Source organism: Eumetopias jubatus, unplaced genomic scaffold (assembly GCF_037043125.1).
Source record: "Eumetopias jubatus isolate StellerSeaLion01/CBP00866 unplaced genomic scaffold, mEumJub1_p1.0 scaffold_8, whole genome shotgun sequence".
Lineage (NCBI taxonomy): Eukaryota > Metazoa > Chordata > Mammalia > Carnivora > Otariidae > Eumetopias > Eumetopias jubatus.
Genome location: NW_028274814.1, coordinates 62,341,519 through 62,364,885, shown reverse-complemented (window position 1 = coordinate 62,364,885; position 23,367 = coordinate 62,341,519). Strand labels below are relative to the sequence as shown.

Here is a 23,367-nt window from a genome sequence, read left to right as displayed (position 1 = left end):
GGTGAGCGCTGTGAATTGTGTAAGACTGTTGAAGCACAGACCTGTACCTCTGAAAAAAATAATAATGCAATTCTTGTTAAAATTTTCTGTATTCATTGAAAGTGGAGCATGATGGTAAGTAGATTAGGCAGAAAACTATGGTCAATAGAAATGTTGGTTTTCAGAAAGCTCATATACAGAAGAGCTCTTGGAGCTATGCTATACTGGCAAGCAAGGCAATGAAAAAGAATTATTTCTACTGATTAATATGACTGAAAGCTTTTTAAATATGGCATCTCAGTTATATGGGAAATGGGTGCCAAACTATTTATAGTGATTACCTTAAATAGTGGAGTTTATATTTAATCCTCTTCCTCGTTTTCTGTCTTGTCTAAGGTTTCTATGATGAGCACACATGGACTTTGAAAAAAACTTTTTTTAATGTACAGCGTAGGACAGAATATGATCATAGAGAATATCTCAGATCTCAGATTAGAAGGTTAACTCTTGTTTCTAGTCTAGGATGTCTCTACAAGGATGAGTGACTGAAATTAATATTATTAAACTAATAATAAATAAAGTTTTACAAAAGCAAAGACAAGAGAAATTATCCCACCTTAGGTGAAATGGGACGTAGAGGTGAAATATGCTAACGGGTGGGACCACAGGAATTAAGTTTTGTTTAAGTCTGACAAAGTGCATGGGAAAATATGTTACAGCCTTGGGGTACAATCAGGTAAGTAGCTTCGAAATGTGTGTGGAAAGAAGGGCTTGAAGGAAAAGATGAATGACATCAGGACACAGGAACCACAAATTGCTTTCCTATCTCACCTGTAGGACTGTTGTAAGAATTTAATGAGATGCTATCTAGGTAAGGCATTTAGAATAGTGCCTGGTAAGCATTCTGTGAAGCTTAGTTATTGTTGTCATTGTCATTCCAAGGTAAATATTAATACTACAAAGGGAAGCCCAGTGAAAATGATGGTATGATGAAAACAACAGGTATTTAAGCCTATTTCAGATGAACTGGAGGTGAGCATGAAGGGAGATAGGAGTCCAGGAGTAATTTGCTATTTCAAACTCCATTACAGATACTAGATATCAAAGTCCTAACTTTTAGATATAATTTAAATGGTGATAAAAAATATTTGATTTTTTCAAAAGCATGCCAGTGCCGAAAGAATACTCGGTGGTGGAGCAGATGTGTGATGAGTGAAATAGCAAATGAAAGCAGAGCAAATATTTGGCCATCCATTGTGGGAAGTTGCAAATACAGCAGGAAGTGGAAACAGCTTTCTTTTCACTGTGTTTAGTCTTATTTAGTGATGATAGCCCTCTTGGCACAGAAGAATGTAACCCTTGTAAGGAGAGAAGTCCAACATGAAATGATAAATTGGTATCATCTGCGCACAGAACGTTGAGAGTAAATTGTGGAGTCCCAGTTAACAGAAGCATAAAGTCTTAGGTATGGAAGCAATTCTAGAGATCATCTAATATCAAATCTTCATTTGACAGATAAAGAGATGGAATCCCAGAGAGGCTAAAAAAATGGTAGATCTTAGAGTAGAAGGTTAACTCTTTTGTTTCCCATCCAGGATTTTTCTACATAGATAATTGGGTTGGAAGTATATAGATACCCGGAAGAGAACAAATCTTCATACAGAACATATTTTTTTATGAGCTCCATTCCATGATAACCCTTACTTGACCATGAGAGCCAATGCCTATAGCCTCTGCTGCCACCTATTGTACGTGAACTATAATGGTAATGGGCAATGCCACCCCTCTAGACATCTACTTTTTACTCATTCAGGAGAAAGTAAAACACCTGATACATTTTTGGTACTTGCCAAGTAACAGTTACAGTTGTAATATTGATAATAATAATAGCAGCTGATGTTGTTTACCATTTAGATTGGGTCAGGCAGAATGCTAAGCACTTCCCATACATAATTTCACTTACTCTTCCTGACAATTCTGTAAAGTAAGCACTTCATCTTTATGGATGAAGATCTGAGGCTTTAGAAGATTTGTCCAATAATTCAGCAGTGGAGTCCATAAATATGTATTTTTTAACAAGCTTCTGAGGTGTTGCTGATGCAGCTGGTCGTTGAGCAAGCGCTTGAAACCACACATGTAGTAGAATTTGGAGTAAGTCTCCAAGAGAAGAGAGAAATAGGACTAACAAAACAAGACTGAAAAGCAAGGTGCCTCGTCATCAGAGGACAGACTTTACTCTTCAGAAAGACTGGATAAAAGTTAACAATCATAATGAAGGTGGAGGCTCAATCTTAGGTATCTGCGTTGGATGGGGGGCACTGGTGCTGAGAGAAAAGAGAAGGCATGAGCAGCCATTTTGGCAAAATGGAATCCCAAAGTCATGTTTGGTTAATCTAATTACAGTTCTGGATGAGTTATTTAATTATAACTCTAGGAATACAGTTAAAATTTTGGTCAGGATTATCACAGTCTCTAACCTTCAGTTGTACACTTTGAATAGCTAGAAAGACTGAGAAAACAAAGTCAAAACTGAGAAGCATACTTGGACATCAGAACTGTCTGAAGAAGGAAAATCCTGTGCTGGATGTGCAAGTTCTCTAATACCGGATTTTGTCAAACAAAGTTTGGATGACTGCTTGCCAGGAGCACTTCGAGCTGATTTAAAGGTGGATTAGTTGAGCATTAACATTCCTTCCAAAAAAAATGATGGAGACATGTCAAAGAACACAAGATCCAACTTGAATGGACTCCCAGCGACCACATCTGCAGAAATTTTGAGAGAAAAAAAGTGTTGCCAATAATACAAAATAACCCATAGAATAAAATAAGAATCCAGGAGTCCTTATGGACTGTGAGGAGAGAAACCTCCTCCTTACAATTGTATTCTAATTAATAAATGTAGAAGGAAATAGCATAGCACCATTTGGCAAATAGCACTGTAGTAAGAATCATCAGTGGTTGTTAAAATTAATAGGTGAATGTTAGATGAAAAAGAATAATGAGAAAGAGGTTATTGACATAGTCTCAAAGTATTTCACCCTACACACTTACTAATTACAAGAGGAAAAATAGTAGTGTGGAGAAATCACTCTAAGTGATCAACATTAATGTCACCAAGTAATGAGACACAGCAACATTGGTTGCCTCTTGATATGATGCACTGACAAGGGCATGGCATCCTGTGCCAAAAATACATAAACTGAGGAAACTTTAGACAAACCCAAAATAAGGGACATTCTTCAAAATAATTGGTCAGTAATTGTGAAGCTTACGAAAGATAAAGATAGAGGAATGGCTCAAATTAAAAGAGACCAAAGAGAATGACAGCTGATGTACTATGTGACCTTAGTCCAGAAAAAGGATGTTAATTGGGAAATTAATGAACTTTGAATAAGGCCTATAGATTAAAGTGATATATTATAATAAAACACATAGGAATAAACTTAACCAAGGAGGTGAAAGACCTGTACTCTGAAAGGTATAAAACACCGATGAAAGAAATTGAAAAATGACACAAACAAATGGAAAGAGATTCCATGCTCACGGACTAAAAGAACCAATATTGTTCACAATGAAATCTACAGATTTAAAGCAATCCCTATCAAAATACCAACATTGTATTTCACAGAACTAGAAGAACAAATAATACTAAAATTTATATGGGACCACAGAAGACCCTGAAGAGAAAAAGCAGTCTTGAGAAAAAAGCACAAAGCTGGAGGTATCATAATCCCAGATTTCAAGTTATACTACAAAGCTGTATAATCAAAACAGTGTGATATTGGCACACACACAAAAAAAAGACACATAGATTGATGGAACAGAATAGAGAGCCCAGAAATAAACCCACACTTACATAGTCAATTAATCTCTGACAAAGGAGGCAAGAATATGCAGTGGAAAAAAGACAATCTCTTTGACAAATGGTGCTGGGAAAACTGGACAGCTACATGCAGAAGAATGAAACTGGACCACTTTCTTATGCCATACACAAAAATAAAATGGATTAAAGATCTAAATGTGAGACCTGAAGCCATAACACTCCTAGGAGAAAACATAGGCAGTAATTCCTTTGACATCGGCCATAGAAACATTTTTCCAGATATGTCTCCTCAGGCAAGGAAAACAAAAACAAAATTAAACTATTAAGACTACTCCAAAATAAAAGGCTTTTTCATAGCAAAAGGAAACCATCAACAAAACAAAAAAGCAACCTACTGCATGGGAGAAGATATTTACAAATGGTATATCCAATAAGGGGTTAATATCCAAAATATATAAAAGAACTCAAAATATATTGATTTATATATCAAAATATATAAATAACATGAAAAAAGACAATCCAGTTAAAAAATAGGCAGAGAATATGAATATACATTTTTCCAAAGAAGACATCCAGATGGCCAACAGACATATGAAAAGATGCTCAACATCACTAATCATCAGGGAAATGCAAATTAAAACCACAATGAGCTGTCACCTTACACCTGTCAGAATGGCTAAATCAAAACAACAAGAAATAACAAGTATTGGCGAGGATGTGGAAAAAAGGAACCCTTGTGCACTGTTGGTAGGAATGCGAATTGGTGCAGCCGCTGTGAAAAATAGTATGGAAGTTCCTCAAAAAATTAAAAATAGAATTACCAGATGATACAGTAATTCAACTACCAAGTATTTATCCTGAGAAAATGGACACACTAATTTGAAAAGATGTATGTGCCCCTATGTTTATTGCAGCATTATTTATAATAGTCAAGATACGGAAGCAAACCAAGTGTCCATCCACAGATGAATGGATAAGTGAAATAAGTCAGAGAAAGACAAATATAGTAGGATTTCACTCATATGTGGAATTTAAGAAACAAAATAAGTAAACACACAAAGAAAAAAGAGACAAACAAAAAGACAGACTTTTTTTTTTTTAAAGATTTATTTATTTATTTTAGAGAGGAGTGAGTGGGGGATGGGAGAGGGGCAGATGGAAAGAGAGAGAGAGAGAATCTCAAGCAGACTATGTGCTGAGCATAGAGCCCAACACAGGGCTCCATCTCACGACCCTGAGATCATGACCTGAGCCGAAATCAGCAGTTGGACACTTAACCAACTGAGCCACTCAGGCGCCCCCCAAAAAACAGACTCTTAAATAACAAATTGATCGTTGCCGGAGGGGAGATGGGGGAGGGAAATGAGTGAAATACATCAAGGGGATTAAGATAAGTACACTTATCTTGATGACACTGAGCAATGTACAAAATTGTTGAATCATTACGTTGTTCACCTGAAACTAATATAACATTGCATGTTAATTATTCTTCAATTTCCAAAAAGAAAAGATAAAAAATGGTGTATCATATTACTTTCTTGATATTGATCATTGTAATGCAGTTATGTAAGGTGAAATTCAGGTGAGGGGTATACAGTAATTTTGCATTCTATCTGCAACTCTTACATAAATCTGAAAGTGTTTTGAAATGAAATGTTAAAAAAGAAAAAATAAATAAATATGAGGATTCTCGGGGAGCCTGGGTGGCTCAGTCGTTAAGTGTCTGCCTTCGGCTCAGGTCATGATCCCTGGGTCCTGGTATCAAGCCCCACACTGGTCTGCCTGCTTGGCGGGAAGCCTGCTTCTCCATCTCCCCCTCCCCCTGCTTGTGTTCCCTCTCTTGCTGTGTCTGTCTCTGTCAAATAAATAAATAAAATCTTCAAAAAAATAAAAAATAAAGATAAATATGAGGATTCTGTCCTACCGTAAAGTCCCTAGATTCTGGGTATGGTCAAAATGAGCCACCTTCCCCAACCCCAGACCCTCCTCCAGGCTGCCCCAGAGTCACTGTGTCCTCTGTGAAGACAGGCAGCTGGCAGAGGCAATGGGCTGTATTAAGCTTTCTCCAAGCATGTTTTCCAGCCTGATCACACGTAAGCTGGGAATTACTTAGATCTGGTTCACTGTTGGGTTGTAATATTAACTGAGAGAATATTGTCTCTCTTCCACCAGAGTAGTGGTGTATAATAATAAAAAGGAGATACTTAAGGGGAAGGTAATTCTCAAGGGATCAGCTTATAGTGCACTCCCTCCCCGACCCCTGCTGTAGATAATGGCCTTTCATTGCCGGGCTTTGAAGAGCTCAGATTGCATTATTTTATTTATTTATTTATTTATTTATTTATTTATTTATTTATTTATTTATTTATTTGGTGGGGGGAAACACTAAGCAGTTGTTCTTATTTATTCAACTATAACAACTACAGCAATTTTTTGATTGGTAACACCTTAGGTTAATGCTAATTAAATTGCTGTAAACGTGGTTGAGGATCAGAATAGGATTCAGGAACAAGGGAGAACAATTACAACAAACATCTTCAAACTGTTTTTTGAAATACCTTTTTTTCCTTTAATTAAATGCGGCTTTCCCATAGACTTCCCCAGACTGGTTTGCAGTCTAAGGTGGTCGGAAACGAGGCTTTGGGCATTCTCAAGAGACTGCAGGGTAAGCTAAGGTGCCAAGCAGGAGACTGAAACCCTGATCTGAGGGAATCTTAGGCATGTTCTGGGAGGAGAGGCAGATTCTCAAACGTTTCCTAGTGTTCCTTCCTTTTCACCAAATTTCCCCTTCCCTGGCTAATTCAGTGCAGTAAGAATCCCCTCACCACCTTTCCTGGTTACACTGTCATGTAGAGGGAACCTGACAGGAATGTATGGTTTCTGCTTGGACTGGAAAGGCAACTGGACTTGCTCTGATCCACCTCCTCCAGAGAGTCTGAACGGTAGGGAGGTGCCCAGGAAGGCCCCTTCGGGCAACTGAAAGGCCTGGTGCACCCAGAAAGGCACTGCTGACCCTCGGAAAATAGAAGACCTCTCAGCCTGAGGATGTCAACTCTTGAGGGCAGTTCCAGGTCGCCTCTTCTTTATCCCACACAATTCAACGTGGTAACTGGGCTTTAGGAAACTCATAGTTAGGTGTAGTAACAAAAAGAAGTTTACGCATATCACTTTTTAGGCCATTCTAAATATTTTTGGCTTCTTCTCTCTTCATTTCCCCTTTACCATTTTTGTAGGGGAAGCCATTTTTTTCCCTTGACCTTTCCCAATGATATGGATTGATTCTGAGTGGTCATTTCCACCAGGAATCACAGGCCACTGAGGCCAGGTTTCCCAAGGGGGTGAGCTTGGTTTACATTTATTCAGGAATGCAGGGCTTATTTGTGTGGCTATAGGTTTTGATTTGGTTGACTGGTTTATTTATTTAACATATGCTTCTCTAAAAAGGAAACTTGTACCCAAAGTGGAAGAATGAGGTATTGCTGGTTTGGGCTAAGAGCAGCTTTTGGTGCTAGAGAACATCCCAGATGTCCATTCAGAAGCTGAACATTGGCCATGGCAACTGTCCCTGCCCAGTTTGGCAAAGGCAGACTAGTTAGTGGAGAAAACTGCTGCCATGTGCATTTCTTATTTCCAGATAGCATATGACTTTTTTTTTTTAATCGGGTTCAAATTTAGAGTGTAATTCTTTTTTTCCCTCAAATGCTTTGTGTTAAAGAAAGTTAAGTTCTTCAAGGTGATTTTAATTCATTTGACTTAATAACAACCATTGATGAAGTATGGCTATGTACCAGGCACTGTACTAGGCCCTAAAGACACAGAAATTGGTAAAGCTGTCCTTGTTTTCAAGGAGCTCATGATCTAGTTCAGGGACGAAGAAATGAGTAAGGCACAATAGTAAAGACCACCCATGGATTTATGGATGGATGTCCACTTTAGCTGGATTGAGGTGGGGGAAAGAGTCTTATGAAGTTACACGGGAGGCAGAGAAATGGAGAGGGACTGGAGGTAAGAAGCAGCATGTTCTGTACAGTGAACTATACACGAGTCATGTGAGGTGGATAGGAGAGTTCCATTACATGACTTGAACTGAGGTCTCCAAATTGGCTGTTAGAATTTTCTTCCATAAAGGACAAAATTCATATTTTCTAAGATTTGAAAATATGTAGAGCAAATTCTAGAAAATTTTTCCATTATTAAAAGAACAGCGCTTATTATAGAAAATTGATACAAATATGAAGTATTAAGAAGAGTTCCCCCCTCCCACCCTCAGTGGGTAAAAACTGGCTTTAACAATCTGTACTGTCTTCTCTAGAGTTTGTCAGTTTCAACTTATTAATTTTTGCATTAAATCTTCAGCTAAAAACCAATGTGACCATTCTTACAGAATATGATTACAAATTATTGACAGTTGACAATATTGTCAATAGCCATTTTAAATAACTTTTAAGTTTATTGATTTCACAAATACATATTTATCATTAAACTATGTGCAAGGTACAACATTAGATGATCTTTGAGTTCTTTCTGAAAAGAGATCAAATGCCCAGTTTTAAGTGCATGGTTATAATTTCTTGTTTAATCAAGGGGAAATCTTGGCAAGCCAGATATTGCCTAGGAAAGAATAGTCAAGATGTGGTTAGCTTATCAGGCACCAATAACAATGAGCAGTATAACTATAGGTGTCAATGCTAGGACTTTTATTTTTTTTTTAAGATTTTATTTATTTATTTGAGAGAGAGAGAATGAGAGATAGAGAGCATGAGAGGGAAGAGGGCCAGAGGGAGAAGCAGACTCCCTGCTGAGCAGGGAGCCCAATGCGGGACTCGATCCTGGGACTCCAGGATCATGACCTGAGCCGAAGGCAGTAGCTTAACCAACTGAGCCACCCAGGCGCCCAATGCTAGGACTTTTAAAGTAAGAATGTCACACCAAGACACTGCTTATGAATTATACTGAAGAGTCCAATGACTCGCTAAAAGTCATTAAATGTGCATAGATTTTAAAAGTTCTAGTAAACTGAAGAATGAAGCTCCACAACTTGGCAAATTTATAACTGGAGACTTAGTTACTTACTCAAAATGAGTTCACAGATTATGTTTTTGTTTATTCATTTAATCAGTAAGTATTCACTTGTTGCTACATGCCACATACCGTGAGAGGCCCAGAGATCAGAGATGATCCTCACTCTTACAAAGCTTACATTCTGATGACATCCAAATAAGCATGAGAGAAAGTCGAAGGTCTGATTCTCTCCATGGCTCTTTGAGATCTGTGAAGTTGGTGGTCAGGCTATGTTTTGGTAGACACAAAGTGCTTATAAACCAACATTATAATAAACCTGAGTTGGGTATCCATTTTGTTAGCATTGCCAGAGGATGTGAATTAAGGTAATTTCCAGAGATATGTACCCCTATTCTTTCCCCTTCCCCAAAGTCATCTTATCAGATCATAAATTTGGTGAGGGGGGTTGCACGCCCAGGTGGCTCAGTTAGTTAAGCATCTGACTTCAGCTCGGGTCATGATCTCAGGGTCCTGGGATCGAGCTCCCACATCAGCTCCCCACTCAGTGGGGAGTCTGCTTGTCCCTCTCCCTCTGCCCCTCCCCCTCCTCACTCTCCCCACCCACAGGCTGGTGAACTCTCTCTCTTTTGCAAATGAATGAATGAACAAACAAACAAACAAACAAATAAATAAATGTGATGAAGGGGTTAGATCAGATCTCTCTTCCCAACCATCTTTCATCACTTTTTGCTTGAGTCAATGTGATAAGGACAAACATTGCAAAAATAAACATGTCTAAGCTAAGGCTGTTTGCTACCTGACTTGTTTTGTTTCTTAATGTCTGACAGGCTCTTCCTACCTACTTTTGATCTATTAGCACTCACTACAAACTAAAGGCTTACACAGAATTCAGTGAAGGAATTCAGATAATCCCGGGCTTTAACTGATAATACAAAAACTCTACATACCAAAGCACTTGTGGTATTTTGCATGCAGAAGTGAATTTTATAAATAATAGAAACTGTCCAAAAGAAATAACTAATGGAAAATCTCCATTTTGTTGTTTTCCCTGTGACTTCATTAGCCAATAGGCATGTGTTTGAGGTCCTATAGCTGATCTAATCAGCCCAAGAATGTGGGGTACTTCAGCAATATAGCACCACATGACCTTCAACCGGGGATTCCTTGAATCCACATAGTCAGTGCAAACGTCAATGAATTATACTTTTTTTTTAAAGGAGATATATTTTTAAACTTCTTTTGGGCAATTTATAAAGAAATTTTGATGTATTGGGGTTCGTTTTTTAAGTATTTGGAACTTTTGTTTTCTGATGATTTTTGTTTTGTTTTGTTTTCTGATGACTTAAAAGCTCAACATTTTTTTAGAGTTTGAGTTGGCTTTCTAGTACATACACTCATACATATACACATACATCATATACATTCGTACACATGTATATTTTAACAGATAAAGCTTGTGTCTATTTTATTAAAGACTGGGTATTTTACATTCTGAATTCTTTAGAAGAATCTGCAGTATAGAAACTTTATGACAATAGAACAAGACAAGGTATGAGTTCAGTGACAAAATCCTTGGTTTCATATGATTTAACTGTACATTTAACACTCATTAACCGTAAATTTTGAATTAAAGTTCCCAAGTGAGATACATCTAGCAGAAGTCTTTAACATATAACTCTTACAGGAGAGAAAGATGAACAATTCTCAGAGTTAATGGAAGCTACATTAACTAGTGGGTATTTTAACATCCTGAAAATAATCACAAACTTTCTGGAAATGCAATGAATATTTGCATTGAGTAATGAGTAATGTGTTCAGAGACATTTCCTCCAAATATACAGTGTGTAGAGTGGGTTGTTATGAAATTCAGTGTCTTATGGTTTGATTTGCTATGTTACATAAAGTAGAGTGGCAAAGATTTTAACATTTTCTACTTTTGTTCTTAGTAAAAATAAACTTCTTCCTCATATTACAGGTACACTTTCTCCGTTGTTCTCAGTTCTTCTTTGGATAGCAGTTGCAGTCTGCACATCTATGCTGTTTTTCTTCTCCAAGCCTGTGGGTATTCGACCATTTCTTGTGTCAATAATGCTCAGATCGATATATACAATAGGTCTTGGGCCTACGTTAATACTTCTTGGTGCAGCTAATGTAAGTATTTTATTTAGCTTTGTCCTTTTGTAAATTCATTGAAAAAGTGTACTAAATGTAAAAATGTAGCTATATATTTTAATTTGTGTATACATAGTAAATTCTTGTTTACTGTGAATTCAAATTAATGAGAGTTTAATTTGTACATTTGTAATTTTGAGAGAGAGAAAAAATGACAAGTAAAAATTTGATATATTTAAAAAGGTGGCATTTGGGGCATGACCCAGTTCTGCAATCAATTTAATCCAATCCAGTTTTAATGCCTTCTGTATCCTATACCCAAAGATATTGACAAAAATGACTCTAAACCACTGTTAACATCCTAAAGTGACTTCTAAATCACCCAAGAAAGATTAAATTATAGTTGGCAGAATTTTAGAAGTGAGTACCTTTTATAAAATGACCAAAGAAAAAGTATTGCTATATGAGAAAATACGAAATTTGGCTCTTTTTTATGTGAACAAAACCCATAAACTTGTGAAAGCCATCGATGAGATTAATATTTTTTTCACTAAATTTTGAAATACTGGAACAAGGGAGCATATTTCAAAACCTCAGTTGGTAAGTTGAGAATAAGTAATCAGCGCACCATTCCAAATAGCAATAATAGTACCCAGGAGATAAAATTTTAAAGGGACTAGACAGCTTTCTACATGGCATATTCATAAGGGATATTAAAAGAAGGGTAAATCACCAGGTTAATGAAAGAAAAAATGTCCAGGCACGCAAATAAATATTTTTAATATGTCTGCTGAATCCCTAAAGCACTGTACACAGTGCTTGTATGGGGTTTCTAACATAGTGTCCTATATTCTGGTATCTGCATATATGCTTTATCTTCCCTACTACATTATGCAGTTCTTTTTTTATTTTATTTTATTATGTTATGTTAGTCACCATACAGTACATCATGAGTTTTTGATGTAGGGTTCCATGATTCACTGTCTGCATATAACGCCCAGTGCTCCATGCAACACATTATACAGTTCTTAAGGATAATGATTGATCATTCAGTGTCTTGGAATGTTTTTGGTATCCAACAAATGTTTCTTAAATAAATTAGTATTCACGAGTGAGTGAATGAATGAGTGAAAAATTATCTTTGTATTCTTATACATTTACAGTGCCTTGTACATGAAATACATGGCAAGTATTTATTGAAAATGAATAAATGAAATAGCCAGCCAAACTTTTGAGAATTATAAAGCTGAGCTAGAATGACCAAGTCTGTGTTTCTGACCACTGTTATATTACACTTCTTTGAAAATTTGACATGTTGTAAATGACAACTCCCAGTTAACTAGAACATTCAGGCAACCAAATTACCAGTTGTTCTTCATTCACTGTTAATAAAGGGAAGTGTACTATACATGCAAAGAGGTCTATCGGTAAAGAATTCTGTCAAGTACCAAATACAGGATTCTTAAGTTTCTTGAGGGCAGAGATTGTCACGTTCATAGGTATAATCCTGCCCTCTTCACTCCCTCACTCCCGATTCCATTTTTCTCCCACTTAATCCCTAGCGCTTAAACATTCAAAAATTCTTTACATGAACTGAACTTGTACTTTGAGTGTTTTGGAAACCAAGCTAATTGAGGAATCTTCATGTATTTATCTAAATTTTTCTAACCCTATTAGAAAACTTGAGTTAGGTAAGTCCAACTTATTATTAAAAAGACATTGAATATTGAGCCAAATTATTTGAAGAAGCAAATAATATTCCTAAACTGACAGCTGGTCCTCAATAAGACATTAATTCGAGAGAGAAAACCCAAGTTTGATAAGTTGAAATAATAGCTAGATAGAGTTGGGCCAGAAATAACAAGCATTTATTCAGCCTCTGTTATCTGATAGACATTAAAACTACCAAGAAGTAGAGGATGTGGTTCTTGCCATACAGAAGCTTCAAGAATAAATAAAGAGATAAGGAAAAACATTTTAATGTCTATTGGGGAAACCAAAAACATTTGGAGTTACTTCTCCTTTCCCCCTTAGGGGACAGGATGAAAAATAATCTCTGCCTGGTTTGGTGAGAATAGTTCCACTATAGGAAATGACAATTCATCTAAGAGGCAACTTTTATACTTGAAAAGAAATATATGTGGAAATGTATCTCTCTTATTAAATGTATGAATCTGTGGGTACTCTCATATCTCTCACAGCATAAAAAACCCATTTGCACAGCCCCCCAAACGATACATCACAATTTGCCAGTTCAGGGCATTTTGGCAAAGAAAATATCAAGTTTAATTTGGAACAAACAAATTGGATAGTATAATTGTGATTTCGATAATATAGATATTGATAGTTTTTATCTATAGTTTTGATATTGTACAGATTAATAAAATGTCTTAGCACATAGTTATCTATCTTAACTTTTGTCATAATAAACTTATTAGGTGGCTTACTATTTCCCAGGGGGCAGGAAAAAAATTAAATGAAAACATAAATCAGTCACTTTTTGTAAGTTAGGATTTAATATATTTATTAATTTATACTTAAAAAGTTTGCATTGTTTGACAGGTGAAACTATAGGTGCTAAAATTATAGGTATCAGAAGCAGGAAAAACAAAAGAAAATATTTACCTGACAATCAAGCCTTAATGAGAATCAGAATTCTAGACCATAGGCAAATCGAGCCTCTGAGTTTCATTTTTCTCATCAGTGAAATGAAGATGTTGAAGCCTAGTCTGCACTCAGCAGTTGTTAAGAAGATTGGTGGAGAAGATTAGTATGAAGGTTTAGAGCAGAGAAATAACAGTGATGATATAATAGCAGCAAAGGCTACTGTTTATCAAGCTCCTAACATGTGAAGTACTATTTAACTGTGAAACATCGGTATCACAATCATAAAAGTATTTGTATTTTGGTTCACAGAGGGTTGTTTGTTTCTGGACTCAGTGTCTTTCATAATGTCAGGCAAATATAGAAAGTCACTTTTCTGGAAAAGGAACCAAGTGGAAGGAAAAACCTCAATCTGTGTTCTGAGCATTTAGTATTATCAGTTTCTGTTTATTATGATGCTTCATTTTTATCATCTTTACTCATTTCTAACAATCGAAGTTTTGTTTAGATTGCAACTAATTTCTCCATCTTGTCACAAGGGTTATCTCAATGTTTGAGATGTTTCAAAAAATTCAGATGTTTTTCTCTGTTATAAAGCATATCTTATAACCCAGTACAGTTTTCTTCTCACAGTCTACATTGCAATGGAAATTAGCATATTATTTTGGCAAATATAAACACACATTTTATAAATTTTAGATCACCTAATATTTCTGTACCACTAATAATGACAATATTCCCAGTCATGTGGATGTTAATCAGTTTAACCATTCCATTAATTTTTATTGTTTAGATTTTTAGATATTTTTCATAATAAATAATGCAGTAAATACCTGTGGAAGATCTTTTAATATCTTCTAAACCCTTCTTATGTACAATGTTTTTTTTCTTTTGTAGTAGTGCCTGGAAATGTGTAATTTATTTAATGACATTTATAAATTATTTGCCTTTCTTACAGTTATTTGTAATATGGAAATGTTCCCTTATGCTGAAACTTGGTCTTGCCATTTTGCAGAGAGGAGAAGCAAGTGGAGTTTAGCAGATAGCTGTCTATTAGCAATAAGCCACAGTGTTCACATTTAATAGTATCATGCCCTTATTACTTACCTGCAGATAGTTTCCTGGGAGGGCTCATGTTACTGCTAATCTATAAGGTTGAGCCCCACCATATGTTCACTTAACACACACAAATTCAATTATATATTCCAAGACAAAACATTCATTCTCTCTCTCTCTCCCCCTCTCTCTCTCTCTCTCACACACACACACCCTGTTTTTCATATAATACGGTCATTGAATGCTCCTAACTTATTCTGATATTCAGTTGTAGTAGCAGGAAACTGCTTCAGTGCTGGGGGAAAACTAGAAATGTTGAATTTATTTAAAAAACAGTATAGCTTATACCACCCTTGTTTATTATACTGTTTTGTTGGCAATTTAAAAGATTTCCAGGGTGATGTTGGCCTGAAAATTTTGCCTTATGCTTTGACCATAGAACCTTATCCTGCCTAAGGTGTAACACTACTGAAATGGAGATTTTTGAATCAAATCACATAGATTTTAGTAAGGTTGATGTTGATGGCAATATCATAATATGGTTAACATGTAGTTCAATAAATTCAGTTTTCCTTTTCAAGAAATACTAGACAGTATGTATGTATGTATGTATGTATGTATGTATGTATGTATGTATTTGGCTATAGTTTATTCCTGGAAAATAGGTCATTTTTTCCCCTAGGCACAATGTAAGATAGGGATAGAATTCCTGATCAGGAACATAGAACCAATAAGACAAAAAAGGATAATATAAAGGCAGCTATAAATTTCTGTGATCCCATAAAATAGCAAAATTAAAGGATATCCTATAGAATTCTAGAACTTTGAGTCACCTTAAGGATTATTCATTTCTAGGCATTTCATTTTAGAAATGAGTATACAAAATCCTATAGAGACAAGGAGGATTTACCAAAGCATCTGGTGGGTGGCAGAGCCAAGACTGGAACCCAGGTGGCCCAACTTCTAGTCCAGTGTCCTTCCACTATACTGCACTGTTAAAAGTCCTGCAAAGACATATCAATGAATTTTGAAGTATCTATGAAAACAGTATTGTACTGTACAATTAATTTCCCCAATTAAAATTAATGAATTTTGTTCACTCTACATTAATTAACAAATGAACATTAATTTTGCTTTTGTTTTTAGAAGACCTACTGGTAAATAATCTTTGTAAAAAAGACTGTTGGAGGGGAGGTGGGCAGGGGGATGGGCTAAATGGGTGATGGGCATGAAAGAGGGCACTTGTGATGAGAACCGGGTGTTATATGTAAGTAATGAATCACTGAATTCCACTCCTGAAACTAATATTGCACTACGTGTTAACTAAAATTTAAATAAAAACTTGAAATATTAAATAAATAAATAAATAACTGCACTAAAAGCTTACATTGATACTGTTTCCCTACCCCACTCCACACTTTTTCCCCCACCATCACACAATTCACCCCGTCCTCAACAAAACATATACGAAATGCAATTTTGAAGAATAGATGGAGAAAGATAAAAATATTGTGGGACAGTTATGGTCATTTATATTGGTATTTGTATGCTGATTCAAGAGTCTTTTCAACACCAAATCAGAAGAGGCTGGTCTTTTAGCCACCTTGCCCAGTTCCCACGCCCTCCATTTATCATTGCCCACATGGACCCTTGCCATAGAAACAAAGATTGCCTACATAATGACATTGACAAATGAAGGACTGGTTAGACAACTTCAAGTAAGTCATGACATGAGAAGGGAGAATAAGTTTTTGTAACATCTTCATTCCCACAAATATCCCCAGCTTTCATGGAAATGCTCTATAAAAACAATTTATATATTTCAAGGTCACAGTGCAGGAAAAAACAGAGTTCAACTTCTTTCCTCCTCAGATCATTTATTCTTGCATTTATTTCTTCTTGGTATGAACACCTCAAAACAAAAGGACAATTTCCTTGTTTCTGATCTCTGCAGGGATAGATGGATTTCATTGCCAATATCAACTCCATTCTAGTTTGAGACTTAGTCAAGAGAACAGGGACATATCCATCAACACCAAGCTCTAGACCAAATTTCAAAGAAAATAAAAATCAACCTGTACACAGAGAAGGCAAACCTTTATTTTTCATGCAAAAATGGCTGAGGCCCTTTTAGGCAGAAATGTGTCCTTCATTTTGCATTATTTGAGAATTGAAATGTATTGCTTTTTTTGAGAACTTGAACCCAATGTATTACTTTTCCTGAATGTGTAGGACTTATAGTTTTCCTGTGTAATTGTTTAATGATTCAGTTTAGGGAAATAGAAATCAGGAAACAACATATAAACAGTTTGTCATGAGCATATCATCCATCCTTCTGAAAAGTCATACTTTCAATTTTTAACTTTATTTTTTATAGAACTTCTTACTTCTATTTCATATTGATGAATATAGTGGGTGAAGGAAAGCAAATAATTTGAATTTAAGTAGTCACTCAAGATAATTTAAAGAGTAAAACTGAATATTACTTCATCTAGACATTCTGTATTTCACCATTTTCATGGTTGTTTATTGTGAAATACCACATGTATCTGAGCACCTTGTATATATTTCCTGAGCTTTTTAAATGACTTTTTATGATATTAAACTTACTCTTGGATAATAGTCATAAGGACATCATTATACTGTAGCTATGTTTAATAATAATGTAAATATATGATGATGAAACTAAATAGTGAAGTGTAACTTTCTGCCGACATTATTCAAATTGTTCACAAGATGATGAAAGAATGGAAAACACCGATTACTGAGAGGATCATTAATTAGCATGGGGAAAACTTAGGAAGTTTGAACTTCTGTGTTGTTGATTTGGTTTGGCTATCTTCACAACATGCAATGTTAACCCACTTTTCATTTATTTATTGATTTGAACTTCAGAAAGTTGAGAGAAAAGGTTTTTCCAACCTCTCAAATTTCACTTCTGCCCATTATTTAAAATCATTACATAAGGCAATTTCTTTTTGTATATATGAAAAATCAACGCTGTTGCAAAGGACAACGTGTTTTCCCAAAGTTAGCTTTGGACATGTAAAGACAAATACGGTGCCACTAGAGAACTTGAAGAACTCAGGGAACAATTTAGAAGAACTGAAATTTGAAATCTGTAATTGTTTCCATGATGACTAAGATGCAAAATGGCTTCTTCAGTTTATAAATAATGCAGTGACTCTAGAACCAAATATCTGGCACTAAGTTTATGATAACTGTGTTCTTTGGAAATCATTGCATAGATTGTTGTTATTGCCAAAGAATCTCTGTGTACGTTTCTATATTCCAAAGTCATGCCACAAAGGGCAATTTTAAATAGTTTTAATATAAATACATAGCACCAAGCATAATAAACACTCCAAAATGTTTATTGAATAATTACCACCTGTGGAGCTTAGAAAATATATGCATGCAGGATGCCTGGGTGGCACAGTCGGTTAAACATCTGACTCTTGGTTTCGGCTTAGGTCATCATATCAGGGTCATGAGGTCGAGCCCCTCATCAGGCTCCACGCTCAGCTAGGAGTCTACTTGAGATTCTCTCTCCCTCTCCCTCTGCCCCTCCCACTCATGCTCTCTCTCTCTCTCTCTCTCAAATAAATAAATCTTAAAAAAAGGAAAGAAAATATATGCATGCATTATATTTGTTTTAACCTAATTACATAAGTATATTTATATTTTTATGTATTTAAATGCAAAAAAATCACTTTTAATGGCTTACTTGTTTACAGTAATATTCAGTAGAGAAAGTTTAGGATAAAAAAATGAAGGATAGATATTTTCTGAAAAGATATTTTTCTGTTACATTTCCAGTATAATAAAAATATTGCATCTATTACTTCTAATATGGAAAATATGATGGGTAGTATCTAAAGAGTCATTGTACTAAGTGTTTCATACGCATTATGAATTGTTTAATCCTCTAAAGAGTTCTATAAGGTCGAAATCCCTTTGCTCCAATTTTTCCAAAGAAACGATCAAGGCCAGCTGCTGCATGACCTTGTACAACAGTAGTGAGAGAGCCAGGGTTTAAATCCAGGTCTGCCTCGATTACATAGCTGGCGCCCTTAATCATCCTCCTCTTTTCTCCTGGAACTGCAAATGATACAACTTTGGGGTGTTTTCTGTTTACACACAGATTTGTAAGCAATGCCGAAAAATTACCAGATGAGAAATGATAAAAGAAACCCGCAGATTTCGTGAATGCTAGGTTTTGTCAATGACTGCTATTTACGTGAGTTTCGGGGATAAATAAGACAGTAAAGTCTAATCTTTTCCTCCCTGCAGCTTTGTAATAAAATAGTGTTTCTGGTGAGTTTTGTGGGCAATCGTGGCACTTTCACCCGAGGCTACCGAGCGGTCATCCTGGATATGGCCTTTCTCTACCACGTGGCCTACGTCCTGGTTTGCATGCTGGGCCTCTTTGTCCATGAATTCTTCTATAGCTTCCTGGTGAGTACTTCTCCATGTGGACGATCACCGCTGGAAAAAATAACACAATGGTGCTGCTTCTTATGCTTCTTCCTTTGATTTTTTTTTTTTTTAAGCAGGGCCTGACATTTAGGACAAATTATGTTATTTTTAGAATTTCCTAGGAAAATCAGGAATTAGTATTATTTTTCCTCTCTTCCTCTGAGAACCCACATAGGTGGTGGAACTCTTTATTTCCTCTCTGAGAAGTTACCAACGACCCGACCTCTAGAACCAAAAGCAGCTGCTTTTTGGCTTCAGCCAAATCCTTCCTTCCCCTTACATTTAGAGGTTCTCCAACAGAGTTTAGGAGAAAAAAAGTGGGGATACGTTTTCTTAGCCCTGGAATCGTTGTACCTTATTCACAACAACAAATATTATTGTAACTCTAGAGTGGCATATAAATAAAATGAGTAAACTGCCAACCTCGCAAAAAGGTACTGAGTTGTTCGAAATCTTAGTTTCAGATTTAATGTGTCTTTGTTGTTAAGCTTGTCTACATGCGTCTAATTCATTAAGCGGGCTTTCACATTTCTTCTAGATTCTTTTTTCAGGTTATCAGTTTTACTTCCTACATATAGACTGTTCTATAGCCATAAACTAGGAGGAGGGGAGGCAATATAAATTCATGATAATGTTTGAAACCTAAAGCCCTACCAGGTTAGCATCATGATGCCATGGGAGCAATTTATTTATATCTCCAGCCCATGGTTGACATGCAGTGGAGACCACTAGCCAATAAAATAATTCCTGAAACCTCAGTTGAAGATCTAAAAACATTATGCTGACCCTGTCTGCTTGGCTCACAGGGGACAAATCCATCGCCCGCCGCTTTCCTGTTACCTATCTAGCAAACCCAGGTAGGAAGACTGAAGAGAGGCAGATTTTCCATTTACTTGTCAAGCATTTGCAAGAGCCCCCAGGAACCGTAGATTTGTCCCTTACACTTTGATACAAAATTATCTTCTAGGTAGTTAAGTTAGATGATCCAACAATCAAAAATAGAGTTTTTACTGTTCCAGGGATCCAAATGATTTCCCTTTCTGCTCTAATTTACCAAAAAAAAATCCATTTTTAAAAACATGCCCATGCTATATGAAGTCCCATTACACCCAGCACTTTGACCTGACTTGTGACTTGTAATATTCTGTAACGTCTATAAAATGCATAGGGATAGTATGATAGACTCATACTATCAAGATTCATTAGAGAGATGATATGAAAAACATGTGAAATGATGTATTAAATCTTTCTGTTTTCCAAGGAAAGGCAATTGACAAAATAAAGGTGTATTTGAACCATTACATGAGCTATTGATAATAATGTTACTTTTAATTTACGTTACTTAACCTAATTTTCTAGTTGTATTTTCCTCTTGTCTTTTATTGTTCTAATCTTACAGTAGTGATGCTAATTTGTTTTCACTGGGTTGTTGGTGAAAAGGATATTGTCCATTTTGACGTTTATAGAGTATTAGGAGGAAATTATAATGGACATAATGCCAACATGGCATTTAAGCATATTTTAAAAATATGTTTTATATTTAAAAAAATACATGAATATGTATTTCTAGTTATACCCACAAATCCCAATCCTTTATCCAAAATAATAAAAACCACACTCTAGATTTTCCTTTCAGAAATAAGTAGAACCATTAACCTGTCCAGTGTCTTACACCTTTTTTTGCCTCCTCAAGATTCTGATTCCAGGGCTATGGAATGAGGTCCAGAAATAAGCATTTTTAGCAAGCATCCCATGGGGCTCCTGAACACTATAAACTTTTAGAAACCATTCAGAAGTGACCTAGAGCCCATTTCCAGACCCTTTCTTTAAGTCACTGTTGAGTTAAAGTAAAGGAAAATCTCCTTTATGTCAACCAAAGTTGTTAAGTAAGCTGAATAAGTCAGTGTCATAATTTGGAAGTTGAATTTGCATTAATTAATTTGTCTGTCCTGAGAAATATTGACTTTGTTTCTAGAAGTTGTTGCTCCCTTCAGAAGATAAGCACTTAGCAAAATAGTTAAACATATTATTTTGCATATGATCATGATAAAATAGCAGTTTCCTAGGGTGAGCGAACAAGGTAATATCTCTATGGCAATTATTGGCAAGACTAAAATTAAATTGGAAAGTAAGTCAGTACTCAGAAAAACAGGACAAGTCCTGGTGTTTCTGCAGGAGCTCGTGACACTGGTAATGCCTCGTTTCAACCAGTTCAGAAATTTTAATCAGTTCCCACAGATAGCAGGAGACAAACCTTAATTATTCCAACTTTTAAAATGCTGTTCATTTCCAAACAGATATTTATGCCTTTTTAAGTGAATATTTACTTACTGCTTTTAACTAGCCTTTGATAATATAACATGTACTTCCTAATGTATAATTTCAACTTAATAATATAGCAATAAATAAAATTGTTCTTGGTGTTGACTCCAGAGAGCAAGCACATACCTAGGTTCTAGACTAGTGCAGAGACTTTCTGCTACTAAACACAAAATGGATAATAACCCATTAAAGGGAGTGAAAATTTTTTTAAAAATTGTGTCTTGTAGTTTTGCTTATACTTCTGTTTCCAAAATTATATACTAAAGTAATAGGTTTTGCCCTCATTATACCAGAGGTGCTTCCATTTCTCAAATATTTTTTAATTTCCCATCTTTTCTATTGCAGCAGGCTCATAAAATTGTTCTAGTAATTTCACCCCTAATTCCTTGATTAAGCAATAACGCCTAATGACTCTGTCAATTAGCCATCACTTAGGTAAACATAATTCTGCATTTTCACTTTAGCCATCTTACGTATTTCAGAAGCAACTGCAGAATATCAGTGAGGATAAAAATAAGGAATAAGTAGCTAAGTTGGTTAAGTATAGTATTATAATTTTTTTAAATTCAAATTTGAAGCTGTGCTATTTCTGTATCTTACAAAATTGAAATTATGTTGGTTATGAAACCAACAGATGCACATTATATGCTGTGTTAGAGTTATCTTTATTGAAAAACAGTTTATTAATACGTTCCAACTGTAGAAGACACATGTATTTTGGTGTATTTTTAAGGTATCAGTTAGTTTGTTATTTTTTTCACAGGTAAACTAAAATGGCTTGCATCTGTATTTGTAATTACCTTTTATGTTTATTCAGCTTTTGTGCCACTGCATTTTTTTCCTTGTTTTATTTTTGTAGCTTTTTGATTTGGTATACAGAGAAGAGACTCTGCTTAATGTCATAAAGAGTGTCACACGGAATGGCCGCTCCATTATTCTAACTGCAGTCCTGGCTCTCATCCTTGTCTACCTGTTTTCCATTATTGGGTTCCTTTTTCTGAAGGATGACTTCACAATGGAGGTGGATAGGCTGAAAAACAGAACTCCTATTACAGGTATTGCTACTACCACTACATGAGCTTTCTCTGATGGCAGATACAACTTGTACACAGCTTAAGAGAATTACAGATAAACACTAATGGAGGAAATGTTTTCTTTCATTCCTTTGAAAACATGTTCTTACTCACTGAGAGCTCATGAATGTGAAATATTCTTCAGCTATCAGCTGTCAATGGGTATAGGAACATCCTGATATAAGAAACATCATCTGGGCTCTGTCTCAGTAAGAAAGTTTCAACAGTGTTGATTGTATTCCAGTCAACAACTTCGGTGTAGGATAATGGCTTTGGGATTCTCTTCTTCTTTTCCCTGTCTCCCCCAAGAACAACATCTAGCATCGTTCACAACCATTATTCCATATATGTTTGCTCACAGTACATCATACTTATTATACTTAAAGAATTGAAAATGGTAAATGTTTTGATTTGGAAACCATCGGGTAGTAAGAAATCGGATATAGAAAAAATGCTCAGAATACTGTCATTAAGGAGCTCAATTCATCAGTATGTTGTCACAATGTCTATACGATATTTATTTCTGTTGTCTCACTGGTTAGGCATCACCCATTTACACTTCCTGTGATTCTTGTGGTGTGAGGGCTTATTCTTTCCATCTTACTTTGAATTTTTATTTACCATCCTTTCTAATGGTTTCTTCTTCCCCCATGCCTACCTTTTTCATTCAGGTTAAATTTCTTTGTTACTCTTTTTCCAAAGCAGGATACAAATCATAGTTCTGCACTTTGCTGTTTGTTTCTCTGGATGATTCTGTAGCCTATGAGTTGTAGAGAATAGAAACCACAAAATTATTTTCCCCTCAAGCCATTACAAATTTAAAGGTATGATTTAATTAGTGGTGATTTATAAACAGTAGTCTTTCTTGCCTTTAACAAACATTTCTTGATTATTAAA

At 35.7% G+C, this 23,367-nt stretch overlaps 1 protein-coding gene across 1 annotated transcript in view; it reads left to right on the top strand.

Moving 5' to 3' along the window:
* Nucleotides 1-23,367, top strand: part of ITPR2 (inositol 1,4,5-trisphosphate receptor type 2) — a 499,992-nt gene that overhangs the window by 401,519 nt on the left and 75,106 nt on the right. Inside the window, exons 49-51 of the mRNA XM_028113213.2 lie at nt 10,800-10,975; nt 18,890-19,054; nt 22,257-22,452. Coding sequence (XP_027969014.1) covers nt 10,800-10,975; nt 18,890-19,054; nt 22,257-22,452 — 537 coding nt within the window. The remainder of the gene's footprint in view (nt 1-10,799; nt 10,976-18,889; nt 19,055-22,256; nt 22,453-23,367) is intronic.